This window comes from Bactrocera latifrons, unplaced genomic scaffold (assembly GCF_001853355.1).
Source record: "Bactrocera latifrons isolate USDA-ARS-PBARC rearing strain unplaced genomic scaffold, ASM185335v1 scaffold_55, whole genome shotgun sequence".
NCBI lineage: Eukaryota > Metazoa > Arthropoda > Insecta > Diptera > Tephritidae > Bactrocera > Bactrocera latifrons.
This window is the reverse complement of record NW_017537212.1, coordinates 165,532-183,308: the sequence shown is the minus strand read 5'-3', so window position 1 is coordinate 183,308 and position 17,777 is coordinate 165,532. Positions and strand designations below refer to the sequence as shown.

The window sequence follows — 17,777 nt, the reverse complement described above, 5'->3', positions numbered from 1 at the left end:
CTCTTTTAGTTTTAGGACTTACAAACAACCGTTATGTGAACAAAACTATAATACTCTCTTTAGCAACATTTTTGCGGGAGTATAAAAAAAAACAATTTCCGAGAATGCTCTTAACATTCTTGCGACAGAAACATCGTAGTTGTTAGAACGATGCTTTCCCAACAAGCCTTCTATTACTTCTTTGATTGCCTGCCATGCATTCAATATATATCAATCAAAATATTGTTGAATGCGTCACTTTTAATCAGCTTTCGTATATCTGGAGCATTTAGTACGCCTGATTGGAAAAAATTAATTTGTTAAGATGGACAACCATGGGAAATAAGGAAAAAATTTAAAAGGTCATAAAAAAAAAAAACTGACACATACGAACGCCAATCCCTAGTACCATCACCCTGACTTGGAATTTCTCACCCTCCAGATTAGCTGTTGTACTGTCTTATTACTTTAAAGGGACAGCTTTTACGTTCTTTGTTTGAAGTGGTCGTTAGGACAGCCCCATTTCACGTGACTTACTATAGGTGACGGTATCCAATTGATATTGCAAAGGGCCGGCCGACAGATTTTTACAACGTGGCACAAGCTTTTAGCAGAAAAATTGCTCATAACAATATGCMACTGACAATTTTAAATTTTATTTGTTCTAACAATTAACTACGGCAATTCAGTTCTTACTAACACTACCTGTGTCCATAGCTAGTGGAGAGCGCAAGCTGTAAATTCTCTCGGGCCGCCCCTGACATCGCAGATACGACTGTACTTTGGATAGCAATGAGGTACAATGTCAAAAGCCAGCTGCAATGCACTTGCATGATTCATGCTGGACAAGACGCATCATTTACGTTTATGATGGCTGGATATTACCCTTAGCTATATAACTCTTCAAGTTAGTCATTTTTACAAATAGTTATTATAATAGCCGTGTTATGATTGTTTGAGGATAGTTGCACACTGATGACATAGTACATCAAATATGTAAATAATCATTAATGGAGTTCCATTCAAGTACAATAGGGCTTAAAATGTTTTGCTCAACCTATTTTATAATTGAGATAATGCTCGTATTCGGCAATTATTAAACATAGGTATATTGCATATTGAGCAAAATCAATTATAAATAAAGTCTCTAGTAAATCTGTTCTATTTTTCACTAAACAGGTGAAGCAGATCCTGAGAAAACCGATATCCTGGTTACGAATGCGAGATGGACACATTTTAACAGTTGATMAGACGACTTTCATAGCTGACCAAAGATTCCAGCCAATTTTCGCACCGAAACCTGATCGTTGGTCGCTACAAATTAAATATGTTCAACTTAAAGACGAAGGTACCTATGAATGTCAGGTATCTACGGAGCCAAAGTYGAGTGCCATCGTCACATTGCGGGTAGTTGGTAAGACGTGCTGAACAATWATATGTGTCCTTATGGTATCTGATGCTGTTTTAATACAGTGAATATATTATTAAGACTGCCGGTACAAGAATCCAAAAAATTGAACTTGACGGTTTATTCGAATCGATTAGTATAATATTTCTACAAAAATTACTTGTTCTTGTAGATTGTAGATATTTTATTTTGCTTGAAGTAATAAAATATTTAAATGATTCTCACACRAATTTTGACCTCATGCTTAGGATTTGAAAACATATTGTTTGTTTATGAACTGTCGTAACTTTTAATACAAAAAAATTAAACTATCCTATCTTTCAAGTTATGTCAAATTGAACATAGTGTGCTAAATTGTACTAAAATCGATTAAATAGTTTAGTTAGTAAATTAGGAGTTTACGCCGAACAAAGTGTGGCACGCAATTTTTATATAATTTATCTATGATTGCAATCCATAATTGCAATTCGCACACCTATATATGTGCATATATATATTACTTATTCTTAATAATATGAGAATTTAAATTGATCCAATTTTCATTATCTTAATTTCCTACATTGAATTTTGGATAAAAATATCGAAAAATTGCTAACATGCCCTCAAAACCATTCAAACACGTATGAACTCATAACTGCGGCATGCATTATCCGACTTTTATGGTTGTTTGAGCATTAATGTCACCTACACCGATGTGATTCCTCCAACGCGGCTCTTTCATTTCATTGTGATGACCGCTGCACACTGTCGCCATCGCTTGTTCATTGGTGCAGAACCGAAAACGGAATTAATTGGTGAACCCACACAACACGTCAAGGCTGGTAGTCAAGTGAAGCTGCGTTGCATAATTAGCCAGGCATTGGACCCGCCAGTTTTTATTAATTGGTTCCACAATCATAAGCAGATTTATTTGCATAGCCGAAGGGCTTGGCGCACGGAAATCGAACACATCGAATGGCCTATTCACGATTTCTCAACGACAGCAACAACATCAACAGCCCAAGGCGATAGTGCAACAACAACTACTCCGCCAATAGATGCTGCTGCAGACTCATCAGCAAMGTCGAAAGCRTCAGTCATGCTCTTGGCTACCAACTTTGGAAATGAAGAAAACAGTGCACAAACGACAGTCAGGGACGTAGAATTGACAACAGGAACGCCCTCGACCACTTTACCAATTTCTCGATTAGGTACAGACGTCCCGACGGACTTAGCGGACAGCGACGGCGGCTTTGATTTTGGCACAGATAACTCCCCTTTCTCCCTCCTCCCCACCGAAGCGGCGGCAATGGACACCGTGTCCGCAGTAGTGCCAACCAAAGTAAAAACGACTCATTTTCCGACAACTACATTAACAATAACCACAACGATTACAATGTTGGCAGCAGTGAAAGTACGAGAAGTAACGGTGAGTAGCTTTATATTTATACAGTATTTACTAAGGTTTATGTATAAAAAAGACGAAACCCGTCCCTTTTTTGAAAATAACATTACTTGTGCTCTAAACACTTTTACAATCCGGACTAATGAACTGCCTACGATGCAAATTTGTAGCAAATTTTCCCACACCTCACATCAGCAACATTTCCCACATTCCGACGAAAAATGTATATCCTACAATTTTAATTACAGGCTGCATCTTTAATAATACCATCCGTGGAGAAAAAGGATTCTGGCAATTACACTTGCAGCCCRTCTAACAGTGCTCCCAAAACACTTGTCCTTCACGTGCTGAATGGTATACTTTCTCATATTAACATATTTATRGATTTACTTTTCTATTTCGAAATTAATTGTGCTCGTATGGAATACTAGATTAAGATGTAAAACTATTCAACTAAAAGCATTACCTATCCATGCTGTTATTTGAATAAGAAATTTTGCCAAACACATGCTTAAAGAATGTGAAATTACCACGTGCGGCAAAATAATAAATATGGTTTAAAAAACTAACAAAYGTGCACATTTAATATACTATACATTAAACTAAAGAGTGAAAATAATTATTTATATATTTAAACCCAAAAATACTTGCATTATTGTAATTACTGTCAATTTATATAATATTAAGAATGACTTTACACYTTTTGGTTTCAAGTGCCTTAAAAGCGTATATTTTATTAGTATTTTAATGATTGTATTCCTTCAATAAATTTAAGTATTATATTTATTAAGTATGCGATCACAAGTGCGCAAAAATTTTCATGTGACTAACAGTAACACCGCCAACAACTATAACAGCATATCAAACCCACTGCCCTTGCAATCTGCCATATTAATATGTAGGCGCATTTGTTCAATTAATAATGCGTTCTCTGACAGGAAGCGAAAAATTAAATAAAACTGTTTTACCACATTAAATAAATAATTTAAATGGGGCGAGTGCCCCATGAGATTGATAGTTTCTGATCAAATTGAATAAATGGCGTAACTTCATAAAAATGCATTTTTTTTTTATATATTTTTTGTGTTTATAGTTTTATTTTTATGAATGAAAGGATAGTACTGTATGCGATTATGCGTCGTAAAACAGTGGCTGCATAAATTTTGACTGCGTATAGAAACTTGTTTGACATTGCTCATACGCCCCGGTAAACGCTTTTATTCATCGCATTAATATATTCGAATAGATACATAGCCAGTTCTGTGTACTGTTACACAAGAAATGCAAATTTCCAATGTTCATATATGTACATGTGTGTGCGTGTGCAATTCTCCCAAGACATATAGAAATATGTCGCACCACAGGGTTCATTATAACTTGAAAGAGTATATACATATGTATGAATGCATTTACTCAAATTTAAAGCCAAATTAAAGACCACATAGCTGAATGCAAATATTTAAGCGGTGAGTGAGCTTCAGCACTCGCAATTATTGAGAGAATAGTCAATCCCAAAATATTATCTCATTTACTTAATAATATTTAAAGATTCTGAAAATAGTTATTGGTCAACTTTAAACGCTGTATACTTTCTATACATTACATACCGAAACATCTGAAACAACTAAAATACTGTGCCGTAGTATTAAAAAACATCAATTCTATTAAATTGTCATATTTAATTTTCTAAATCGCATTTTTCTACTTCAATCTTCTCACTTACAGGCGAGTACTCGGCATCGGCGATAACGTCTGGTGTTAATGATAGAATTATTATTACAAACCAATATAAGTGGCGAGAAACACTCTTAGCTCTGATAATTTGGCAGTGGCACCAAAAATTCACAGCATTTTTACGCAATTGCGAATACTTTTATCGGACAGAATGATGGATACACGTACACTCCACTAACCCCTGTTGAATAACAAAGMCAGAGTATAAGATTTAATCGAATTAAGGGATATTCACAGAGAATAATATCAATGAGGCAAATAGCATACAATATGCATTTTGGTAATAACTAGTAACCTCATCGTTTAATTAATAYGTAAAGGGAATTGATTTTCGCTTCTGAAGACATTGAATAATAATAATAATAAAAGGAAAATAAAATAGAAAGGAAAAAAAAATTGATCTTATAAACATATCTAATATAAATCAGTAACGGCACTCAAATGTCTTCCACCTTGGAAAGAAATTGTATCTAATCGCTTTTTTCCAATTTGTAAACATGATTTATGGTTTCTATTTTATATTGTAGAGCTTCGACTGATTGTAAATATAGAAAATTGTATATAAAACATTGTCAAGTAAAATAAGTTTAGACTGAAATTTTAAATAATATTTTATTACAATTTATAATGCAATGCGATTTCAAGATTATTTTCTCAAATGAGAAAAATTAATCGTTAAAATAATGATATTTATAGAACATTCACCATATTTGTCAAGCAGGGAGAAAAAACTTACATTTCTAAGTATACGATCATAATTAAAAATGGTTAAAAGCAGGAGAGGTATGTTTGTTATCCACAGTCACACTGCCAATAATGTGTTTATGCCACATTTTATTAAGAGAAAGCTATAAATAAAAATTAGAAAGCAGATAAATTGAGACGGACATGTGTCAATGCCACTTAAAATTTGTTTAATAAAATCTAGCTGTTAAAATAAAGAGTATTCCTAAAAAAGCGTAGGAGACGTACAGTATAGTAAGTATACCCACGGCCTAGTTGAAATCGTTATCAATATAACATAACCAAACGCAATGTTTGGCACTCAATGAATAATTCAAAYTGAAAGGACACTGAGAGCAGAAGAAGAAATTTTTTTTCGCAAATCAATGCTACAATCTAAAGTAATAATGTTCAGATCGGAGCATTATAGTGTATATATCATTAAAACTGGCCGATCATAATAAAAATACTCTCTCATTCTCAAGCAACCTTAATTTGAGTTGAAAGTTGTTGGTATAAAATAAAAAGGTTGTACTATCAGAACGYTTACCGCTGGATGCAATCCTTAGTCTGGTTAAGTTTCGAGATTTAGTTATTCAATTAGTTACTATAATAAATGATCACATTGACTAGACGTTTGAAATCCCAACTAAAATGTGAGAATCTAGCTTAATCTTGATTCTTGGCACCCAATTGTAGATGGGTGGGATCTAATCACTGCCACGCTCACAAAATACCGTTAAGGGAAACTAGTGTTATAATTAATATGCAAAACTGTAACTTTGCACAGAGCATCCAAATATAAATACATGTGGGTTAAGAATTTTTGAATAGTGGGTGTGGTACTGCCCCTAATAAGTTTAATGTGCATATCAAATATATCGTCACCTAAAGTACGAAATAACGTAAGAACATTTTCGAAAATTTATAGTGGCATGAATGAAAGACGCAATAAAATGGAACAAGAGTGGAAAAAAAATTTTAATATTGGTTAAAAGTGGTTTATATTTGAGCGCAGAACCTGAAAATGTTGGACAAATGTCATATTATGAAGGTAATTTGAAGTAGTGAATCGTAAACATTAAGATACTCAATTTCGAATTTTTTGATGATACGATTTTGCATTTGAACAGCCCTCAAACTGAGGTACTAACCGATAAGATAGAATGAGAGAGGGCCGCAGGCGGGCATTAAAGCGAGCGAAGATCAAGCTGAGGGAGCATATTTTAAATATTTAAGACATCTAAACCTATCAGATCTGGACGGCCTAATTGTCAAGCAGAATTATCAAGCAAAAAGTTGGATATTATCATCAAAAACTAATTTTTTATGGACAAAATGTTCAAATTCAAAAATTTTGAACACGGAGTAAATAAAGAAATATCCCATTTCAACACTCTCACCTAGGAGAAAGAATCATTTGACGATTTTCTCCTCAAAAACCGGCGACTTGRGACCCAACCTTCTAAATTTCTAGCCAAATTTGAAATATCTTTAATAAAAATATGCCCCACGCGATTTTGCAAATTTATGAATTTTTATTTTTTCTCTACAACCAGTGGCTTAAAATTATAAGCACATTCGTATTCGGCTGCTTGCTACATGCTTCTGGTCGCTTGGTAGAAATATGAGATTTTGGAAACAAATTGAATGCAGTTTTGCTGCAGCGACGGCGGATGCAATACAAATGAGTTCGGGTGGAACCGAACATTTTATACTCTTGCAACTTTGCAAGAATCAAAGCTAGGGAAATATCTTAAGATATAAAACATCAACCCTGTCTCTTATACACATCTAGATGTGTATAAGAGACAGGGCGGATGCAATACAAATGAGTTCGGGTGGAACCGAACATTTTATACTCTTGCAACTTTGCAAGAATCAAAGCTAGGGAAATATCTTAAGATATAAAACATCAACCAGTGGATCGAAATCTAAGAAATTTAATATATATGCAYGTATAATCTATATAACTCATACACTGACCGACAAATTCAGTCAAATTATAGTTTTATACCTTAATAATCTTAATTTAGTGCATAAGTTAAAAATGTTCGGTTACACCTGAATTTATCCCTTCCCTACTTGTTCAAGTACCATGTTTTCAGATAAAGGTAGCGTTTGGCGTTTTTATTCGGAATGGAATCAAGTTTAAATCCTGATTTATGGTATATTACACTTTGGCATGAGGAATTCGGGATAAATTTCAGATAAATATTTGTATAAATATCTTAAAACACAAATAGCTATTTGCATAAAAAATCCCATTATTTAAAGTCCAACATTTAATGCGCATGGTGTTGATTGACGACCAGATGTTGCTGATGTTCTATTTTGTTTACATGATGCATACATGAAACCTGCTTTAGATATTCATTCTTTTGTATAATATATATTTTGTAGCAAGCTGCAATGGAGCAGATGATGAATTTTAAGAAAAAAAAAAAGCTTTCCTGTCCCATTAAACAAGGTCTCTCTACCACAAATTCTGACACCACCAGGCATCTGCTTTGGATATATGTAGGTCTACCAACAAGAACGACGTGATGTTAAAATTTAATAAAATACTCAAATTTGGTCAAAATAGTTTATGTTTGATATGATTATTCTATGCCATTTATGATTTGAACCAAATGTCTGCCAAATGGCCACTAAAGCTCTGTTTGCATATGTCATCCTGTTTACGCCAATTTCAGATTACCCGGTGCGCTATTTTGACTGGACTTTCGGCTACAGCGCGGTGAATGTTTTTTTTTCGAACTCAACGAGCGTTGCTGGTTGATGGCCGTAAACAATAATTTGACTCATTCCAATAGCGGCAAATGGGCTTTTTCTGATAAAATCGTATTTTACGCGAAAAGCTCTTTCARTAAACACTAGAGAACGCGTATTAATAATAACCTTGGACAATTCTCAAGCGTTTGTACCAAAGTGAAACATGACATGATAAAATGGCAAACCTCACTGAAAACACTTAAACAATTGAAGATAAATCCCTAAACATACATGGCCGGCTCGAAATGCCAAAACTACGTCGTTTCTAGAGGTAGACGCAGTATTACACATGTATAAAGTTTAAAATCGGACACAGGAAGATAATTCCGTAGCATATATAAGTAACTTCTCTATATGTAAAAAAGAGAGGAGTATGAAGTGTTTCCAGGTTACGTACAAATAAACATGATAAATAATAATATAATTATAATTAGAATAGAATATTGTTGAATTATGCCAAAAATTGGTATAAAATACATATTTCCATTGTTATCCATCGTTCTAAGCTAGTTATCGATTTAAGCCTGCATTGCCTACTTTTAGGCAACTTCTATGTAAACAAGCGATTTAGTAACAATGTAAATAATTCCACCACGATCACTAACATTCTATTGAACTCTTACTAAAATATTTTAATAATTATCTTCATTGGATTGAAATAGTCTCTCACAGGAGTTTACTTTGACAAAAGAAAAATTGTGTTAATATTTTACGATCTTTACATAAGAAATTATCAGTATTGGTGTGGGGTGGATATGGATAGTACGTGAATCAATACTAATTAAGTTTGTTAAAACAAGTTTGTTGACAAGTTTTATTATAGCTACTGAAGCAATGTATTAGTTGCTTTCTTTAATTATGATGTTCTGCTAATTTAACATTTATGTATGATTGTTGAAATATTACGACTGCTTATATTCTTTTGCGGTCTTCATCACTCTTGTATTTTAATTTGCGCTCATACAAGTCGCGGAGTTACAAAGCGACGTTGAAGACGAAACTAACATTTGTAAAACCATGCACGCATGCGCTAAACCTGCCCAAGCCTCAGCATTGATTCGCTGCAACAGCAGTGTGCTTCTGCCATTTTCACGTTCGTTACCTTTACTGTGAGCATTATATGTATCTTCAACAGCAATAGCGGCAACAAAACTACTGCTGCAACTTGTTGCTTGTAAATTTCTTCGGCAACTCTCATCTGGCAGTTGATTTAATCGCTCCTACAGCGTTGGAATGTGGGTCAGACTATATAAACCCAAGTTCAAGGCGATCGCTGTTTCAGACTAAAGAAATCGCTTACAGCGACTGCACGAAAGTACAATCACCGTAGAAAGCACTAAAACGAAATCAATGTGTAGATTGTGAAAAGTTAGCAAACTAGAAAGAATACTTTTGTTATAATCAAAGAAAATCGTACTGCATAGTATACACAGCTGTCGGCAATTTTCTAGCAATTTACAAGATTAACATCAGTGCAGTGAACAGATATCTTACAAACGTTAACGTTTATGCTAAAAGTATAAATATATTGGATAAATTATCCTAAATAGCAAATATTAAAGTGATTGAGTCAGCAGCAATTGAGTCCGCAGTTACGAGAAATAGTTAACTGCACAGTTCTGTAGAATACAAGCGAGTTGCGAAGGAGAAAATTACCAACTGGAATCAGGTGAGTTTTTATGATAGCGATACGCGAAATACTCGCGTGAATGTGTATGTTAGCACGTAGGCTTGCCTTTTGGGGAATACTTAAATATATAGTAAAATTAAACTATATGTATTATAAACATATAATGTAAAATCAGTGAATATCTGACTGAATATTTTTTAAGAACTTAGTACATTTCAGGGATTGGTCCATGATCATTTTCAGAGGACTTCAAGTTATTCTCAAATTTTGAATTCCCGCTAAATAATTGATGTTAACAGAAATAATAAACTTCAATAAATACCTATATAGCATATCTGCGAGCCATCTGCTAAGGCGGGAAGAAATTTACAAAAATATTAACAATTTAACCAAATAAAATTTAGCTATGGCGTTACATTTAAATGAACGAATCGATAAAGCCTATATTTTGCATTGAGCGACCTTTTAAAATTTCCAATATGTTTTGAGACATATATACATATAAATAACTAAAAAACTAGTAAGCGAAAAATCCCTGAAATATAATATTTTAAGTAAGAATTAGAAAKTTATTTATTTGCCTATCATAATAGACCTGAAAATGTTTAATTCAGCAAACTTAAAGTGTTTTAACCAATAAAACGGTATGAGAGAAAGAAGATACATATGTATGTATGTAAATTTCTTACGCATTTGAAATGGGATAGCGGACGGCGGTATTAACATTATACATATGAATGTACTTTCTAGCGAATTAGGACTAATTTACACCAACATATTGTGTACTCACGTTTTCGTGCTTGTTCGAGTTCACACACTCGAATATGCTTTGCAATGTAGGTCAAACACCAGTCATAACAGAACCTGAAGAATTAAATCGTTAATATATAAATAAAAAAAAAATGTTAGCAACAGCAAAGAACAATTGTGAAAAAATACAAACAAGTTAGCTGTTTGATATGGGAAAGCGAAACGAAGAAGTTGTCTTAAATATAACAATTACAATACAATTAAATTTATATGTACATAGATAAGTGCGAAAATGTCTAATCACCTAATACTTAAATTTCTCCCGAAGAGCACGCGCACTTAGTTTAAATCATGAAAACTGTTTTGAATTTTTTTAAGAGTTTTTTGGAAATGAACCAAAGCATTTAAATGAATTTATCGGAGCAAATGGAACGACATATAAGTGTGTATGTTTATACGCACAATAATCTGAGTCAAGTTCAAAGATAAATTAACTTAGTTTGGTTTTGTTTTTGAAATTATAAGGCTTTATTGTAATAATTGAACGATATCACCTTACAAATTTTATATATCGAAGCAGTTAACCAAAACAAATTCAGACACAAAATTTTACCTCAGTATATGTAAATATGTATATGCACATACCGTTTTTATATTGTTGTAGTTGTAGTGATTCCATCTGTTGATTGGCTGGCATTCGGCTTTTGCTTGAGTGGAGAAAGTTTTACTGTTGACTTGACACACTCTGCTTTTTGTTATGCTCAAAAGCGCTGTTCGTGTAGGTATATGTACATATTGTACATACCTGCATTTATATCGAATTAAGATATGTAATATACACTATATACTTTTTGTTTTATTTTACCTGTCAAACGTATAGGATAAATGCAACTGTTTCGAAATGATTATGTATGTATGTACATATGTGAACAGATATATGGAAAAATAATTTGTAAACAATGTTTATTAACTTCCATATTWTACAMAACATACATACGTATGTATAAGTACCTTACAAATTTTGAACTTCAAATACCAAAAGAAAACCGTTATATTTACATATGTACGCAGTTTAAAAAATAAATTATTTTTACCAAATATTCTAATGTGTTAAACAAAAATTAATAAGTTGGTAGTTTGAGGACAGTTGTCTATAAACCATGCATTTTTAGATACCTGACTAAACCGCATTGCATCACTCAAAGTAAAAGTAAACGATTTGGTTTCGTAATTGCGTTGTATTTATTTTTGAACCCACCCAAAGTGCATAGTTGTGCTCAATTTAACAAAAACGTGAGACGCAAACGAAATCCATCCCACACATTAATTACTATAGAAAAGAAATGATACTTTATGAACGCTTAAAAACGTATATGTATGTATATACATATACATATATTCCAAGTTCACAAAACCACTTCATAAGACCGCGGATTTTGTGAATTGTTGGTAACAAAAACAAAACAAAATTGTTATTGTATGTATATTGTCTTTTAAGGAAGGATATTTCACGATATATCAAACTAAAGTTATTTACGTGATTGAAATACTTGTACCCAAATCTAATGAAAATTCTACGCAAGTAGTCTAAAACCCAGTTCCATTTTCGCAATATTAATATTTGTGGAGGATGAGTCTTCTATATTCCTATATGCAAATTTAATAACCAACAACTAATTATTCCCTGGATCAATCAATAACCACTACATATATATATTAATGCATATGCCAATGATTTCTCTTTTTTTATGCGTTAGCCMGGCGAAAATGATTGAAAAAGAGACAAAAGTGACGCACAACACTTACGGTCAATCAACTTTTACTTTTTTCTCCGCCTTTTCTACTTACACTATTCTCCCTTTATCTGTTCATACATATAGCGTTTTTTTTTTTTTTTTTTGATTTTATGTGTGGACTGATGAAAGTGAAAAAGCAATCGTGTCTTCCATTTTCACCTTCGCTTGATCTCCACAAAAAATTAATGATACAAAAGTACATACATACATACATATGTAGGTACTTCAACTATATTAAATGTTAACAATTAACTTAAACGTCTTGCGACAATTTGACTTTCTCTGCCGGAGCTCCACTTATAAGCGCTAATTATTAATTAAATCGGGTACAAATGCTTCAAAATTGCAAACCACAAGAACGCAAATGACATATGTACATGCTTATACATACATGCATATACATATAGGTAATTTTTCCGTTACCAGGTGGCATATAGCGGTACAATCTTTTGTTGTCGCTTCGCAGGGTATATAGTAAGTCCATTATGTTTTTCTCGGTTTTGAGGTTGATTTTTTACATTTTCCAAATAGTACAATAGCATACATATGTACGTAAATCGTAGAAAGTATAGATTACTCAATTACGGTATTTATTGATTGGCACTGGCAATAAAAAATTCAACTTTCATAATTCACAAATTCTTCTTAATTTGCTTATGGCGATCGACGAACGTGCTAGCGCGCTTCTCATGGCAACTTATGCTTGCATGGCGAACAGCTACGGCAGTCTAAAACATGCGATTTGTGTCACTCGTTTSAATTATCGCAGTGCTAACAGAGGAATAGAACCAGAAAATCAAGCGGAAGCAGCAGAAACAACAACAATGTGGTCAAGTGCCGCTATTCGAAGCCAATTGTTACGATAGTTGAATTTCTCTTTTTAACTTGCAAGACTTACTTAGTAGCCAAAGCTCTACTACTATTATATTCACATACAATTGAACCTTTAAAGAAATGTATATGTATGTATATATAGAGAGTATGGTGGATATATTCAGTAGTCCGGGGTAAATTGAAAACATCTRTTGAGAAAAGCGCTAAGCACAGTTAATTGCAAATAAACGAACGTAAGATATAGACGTGTCTCAAACAGAAATCATCTCTTCAGTATACATACCATACGAAGAGATTGATTTGTGCCGTTATTTGAACTTTCTTTAAGTTTATTTTCTCGCATATATTAAGTTAGGTTGTTTTCTCATTAGGAAGAATGATTGTTTTATACAAAAACACAGTCCAATTGAAGTAAATTCATCTGAAGATCATAAGTTTGCATTTTCGTTTAGCACATAATCTCGATATAATAAGAATATTTTCCTAATATTCAAATTTTTTTTCCAATGATTTTAGAAAATGTAAGTACAAAAAGTCGAAATGCACAATTTCTTCGTGAACATGACAATTGCCACACACCTGTTAAATATCAAGAGGAGAGTAAAAAGCACATCGAAAACTGTATAAATATGGTTATAGTATCAATATCGTTTAGCAAAATGCAAATAAGAATATCATGTTGACATGCTCCTTGTTGATATTTTGAGATTGATCAATAGATTTTTGTGACATATTTTCTGAATTTTTGTTTCTCTACACAAAAGAGTATTAATACAAACCGTTTTCTTTCCAATTGCATTTGCTGCGTTTTTTTAAAKTAACCATTTCATTTTTCTCCCTACAGCATGCTTAACCAACGCAGGCTTTACTCTTACTTGCTACTTTTAATAGTTTCTACCAACTGCCTGCTACTTTCGTATGCTTATCCCCAAAATGAAGTTTACCAACGTAAGCTTTCTCAGGAAATGCAGCAGTCACCTGTTTATCAATCAACAGCTGAATCCACGGGCCGAAAATATGCGGTGAAACCCAATGCTTCAAAAAAAGTGGCGTTAGATGATGTCGAAGATGACGGCGATGTGGTCAACCAACTAAGCGAGACTCCTACTGGTTTTTCCTGGTCCAATATGTTGTCGACTGTTTTAACGATGTTCTTCAATGGAGCAGCTAACGCGCCGTCTAAGTCTGACGATATCGACAACTCTGTCGGTTTTGGTGGCTCACCATGGGCCAATGTAATATCAATGGGTGAGGGCAATATTGAAGAGGCAAAAATTGCTTTTTTTAAATTTACATTTGATTTCTCAACTATAAGGTCTAAAAATCATTAACACACTGTTAGGCGGCGGTGCTCCAAGCGACGGCATTGATAAGGTTGACAACGGCGGCTCACCAATGCAGGTAAGAAAAAGTTTTTCAAATTGAATCACATTTCGCATAGTAGAAACTTGAAGTGCACTTTATACAATCCCATAGCATTTGATCATATAGTGTAAATAATTCCTTAGATATAACTAAAAAGTACTGCTTTTACATGCTTTACCACTCAACAATGTAAGATACATATATAATATTATATAAGAAAAGAGTCTAACAAGGGCAATGGTTAGTTTATGATTTTCATATATTTATATTTTTAGGTGTATGTTTTATTTTACCAAACGGTTTATTTAAAATGTACATACAACATATTGTATGGATACATAGTAAAGTATGAAACTTCAAGATTCTGACAGAATTTTCGATTACATATACATATCTCATCTGTACATACAAGCAGATTCAATGGTTCACTTTAATCTTATTTAACGATAGTATTAAATATGCACAAATAATAGTTTTATATTTGAATTATACGTAAAACATAAAGAAAATCAAGCAAGAAAGTGCCAACTTCGGGTGTACCGATCCTTTACTCCTCTCGCAAGGCAAAAAAGATTTCGCCCATTTTATTCATTAAACTATAGAATATCCATATCCGTGAACATAGAACGCAATTGTAATACATGTATTACAACCATATGACCCGATAAYATATTGTATATCGTTGATTATTCTATTTTTGCGATATAAAATGAAACGAAAATTTAAAAATTCTTATTTACTAGCTTTCAACATAACCATTGTATATACGATTACCGGTATTTTGTGGACGTACCAGTGATCCGATATCGCCCATCTGCAATATCAACCTCTCGGGTCAAGGAACATGTGCACCAAGCCCCAAGCTCGCTACCACGAACGAACAAAAAATTCCGCAATTTAGCCCGTTCGTCATCGTGATCCTTTATATAAATATGTATTATATATAATAATAACTTTATATCTGTTTCTAGTTTAGATATTTTGTTGAGAGTGTAATTAGCACCATATTTCGCGATAGAAAAAAACTAGAAAAACGGAATATTTGAAGATGTGCTTGTACATGTACGCCCTTCTCTCTGTCTTTAATTAGTTCTCAAATTCAACTGCCTAAATTCATACTTACATATGTATGTACATATGTACCTACAGACCTATGTACGTATGCGTATTCTTAGAATCTGCTTTCATAAATATTTCTAATCCAAAAACCTATTCTTTTTGTTTTACCATTATTTTTGTTGTTCTTGTACAAAACAAATCGATACATAAAATATTGAAAACTATCTCAAACTGAATGGTGTGTGGAATTATTGGTTTTGTGTGGTTTCTCGCTTGCAACAGAACATCTTAGCTGCTGTGCTGTCATCAGTGCTTGGTACCAAAGATCCCGATCAAGTGAATTCGATGGCGAAACAAGCTGGAGAGGTAAAAGAATATTTTGATGAATTAGTAAATTATAAATTAAAAATAAACAAACTATTAAAAATATAATTGATGGAAAATAGTATGCAAACAATGTAATGCTTTTACCGATAGAAAATTAAGAAATGTTTACAATACACTTTTTACAACAATAGCAATATACATACTTGTAAACATTACACATATCACGTTTTAGTACTCACATGCAAAAAAAACCAACTAAAAACTCATAACTCTCCACTATAATTTACCTGTATACTTCAGTTACCTTTGCACACTTTGGCAAGCTGACACAGCTATTAGCACACGCACACATTTATAAATACATAAATATTTATCAATCTTCGTTTGCCTATATGTTCTTGAGTTGTTTAATGAAAAATAAACGTAATTTCTTTATTCTCTGTTTATATTATTGCTTCTCTATCTACTTTTGCATTTCGGCTCACTCAGTTCATTCAAATCGTGATGAATCTGCTAGATGCTCTGAAGACATCATTCTCCCATCGGTCGTTGTCCGCTCGCTCGATGGGAAAACGGGACTCGGTAAGTGACGCCACAGTCGCTGGTCTCTCTCTTCTGAAAGGTTACGTGCGTACTTACCGCAACGCGAACGACAAATGCATGCAACGCTATATGTGTGAAGCAAACTCCGAATGTGTTCGTGAAATTGGAGGCGCCAGCATCTTCTGCCAGCTGGGATCGTAAGTATTGCTGCTATTAGAAAACCGTGGTAAGTAATCAACGAATAAATTTAATTTTCAGTTATGCTACAAGCTACTTCCTGAATCGTACCAGCGATGGTAAGTTCGAACATTTATACGATGCGGGACGCAGGGGCCGCTCCGGATATGATTGTCATCAACTGTTTCTTGAGTGTAATGAAGTTTAAGGCCTGGAATAAATTGACTGGAATACACACGTCTATAATATAAACCATGCAAGTTATATTACTTGGCGCCCACAAGTATCCCGAACGATTAGTAATTAAGTTTAGGTTAAAACAATGTAATTTATTTATTTATTTATGAGCGAAAAGAAAAAAAGCTCGAAAGCAAGGCATGTTCTAATTTAGGCTAGTAAAATTTAAACAAAACAAAAATTGGAATTACTGTAAGTTGCAGTAGTACATGGTCTGAAGTATTGYTTACGGAGTTTTCTCTATAATAATGACGCCATACAAAATTATTCTGGTATTCTCTTCTATTAAATATACAAGTATTTCGAGTATATTGTATGTACATATATATATATACATATGTGTATATGCATATTGAGAYTACGGTGGGTATATAACTTGGTTAGGTCAGTTAAGGACAGTTGCTTCAGATATAACCAGTAAGTAAGTGCTTCCCAGAGAAGAAGTCAAACAATTTAGAAACCATTTATTTAACTAACAATAATTTGACACAATATCTCTCAAGCACAGAGTGCGAATTTGAAAATACGCCAACAGATAACGTCCTTAACAAATGCTTTTTTGTTGCAGATAGAAGAACTAAATACATATGTATGTATRTGTATAATARTAGTAAGATCGWGATTTAAAACGGTCCATTTGTATGGTAGCTATGGGTAATAGTGTTCCGATCGGAAAAATTTGTTCGAAAATTGTAGCGTTACCTTGGAAAATATTCTAAAATAAAAAATGTGTCTATCAAGAGCTTTGTTWCGTCAGTGGTATGGAAACTACATATGTATATGCTCAAATTATCTGATATCTGTCATTTTGAGTCTGATATCAATGAGTTTCTTGGAGAGAAACAGACACATGCAAAATTGAGTAAATAGATATCTAGAAAACTAAGGGTCTAGTTCGCGTACAGACAGATGGACACCCCTAAATGTATACTTATGAATGCGATGAAAACAATTTATTATTAGCAGTGGAAAACAATTTCGAAAATTTAGATTAACTGCCGATTYGCAAAGCGATTGACCTGGGATATCAAACGATGATGGTGTGTCTGCGGGCTT

The 17,777-nt window shown here is 33.4% G+C and overlaps 2 protein-coding genes across 4 annotated transcripts in view; both read left to right on the top strand.

Moving 5' to 3' along the window:
* The window catches only part of LOC108974455, a 10,130-nt gene extending 4,744 nt beyond the window's left edge, over nt 1-5,386 (top strand). For both annotated transcript variants that reach the window (XM_018942307.1, XM_018942306.1), the window contains 4 exons: nt 1,159-1,393; nt 2,161-2,795; nt 3,020-3,125; nt 4,497-5,386. In XM_018942307.1, coding sequence (XP_018797852.1) covers nt 1,159-1,393; nt 2,161-2,795; nt 3,020-3,125; nt 4,497-4,660 — 1,140 coding nt within the window. In that variant the 3' untranslated portion in view covers nt 4,661-5,386. The remainder of the gene's footprint in view (nt 1-1,158; nt 1,394-2,160; nt 2,796-3,019; nt 3,126-4,496) is intronic.
* A 3,875-nt stretch (nt 5,387-9,261) lies between these two features.
* Nucleotides 9,262-17,030, top strand: LOC108974435. 2 transcript variants are annotated; one of them, XM_018942264.1, is made up of 6 exons: nt 9,262-9,672; nt 13,858-14,261; nt 14,329-14,414; nt 15,720-15,803; nt 16,254-16,504; nt 16,566-17,030. In XM_018942264.1, the coding sequence occupies exons 2-6, from the start codon at nt 13,859-13,861 to the stop codon at nt 16,690-16,692; spliced, it is 951 nt and encodes a 316-aa protein (XP_018797809.1). In that variant the 5' UTR covers nt 9,262-9,672; nt 13,858; the 3' UTR covers nt 16,693-17,030. The 2 variants fall into 2 exon arrangements, with proteins under 2 accessions (XP_018797809.1, XP_018797810.1); XM_018942265.1 differs by lacking the exon at nt 15,720-15,803.
* The last annotated feature ends 747 nt before the right edge of the window (nt 17,031-17,777 follow it).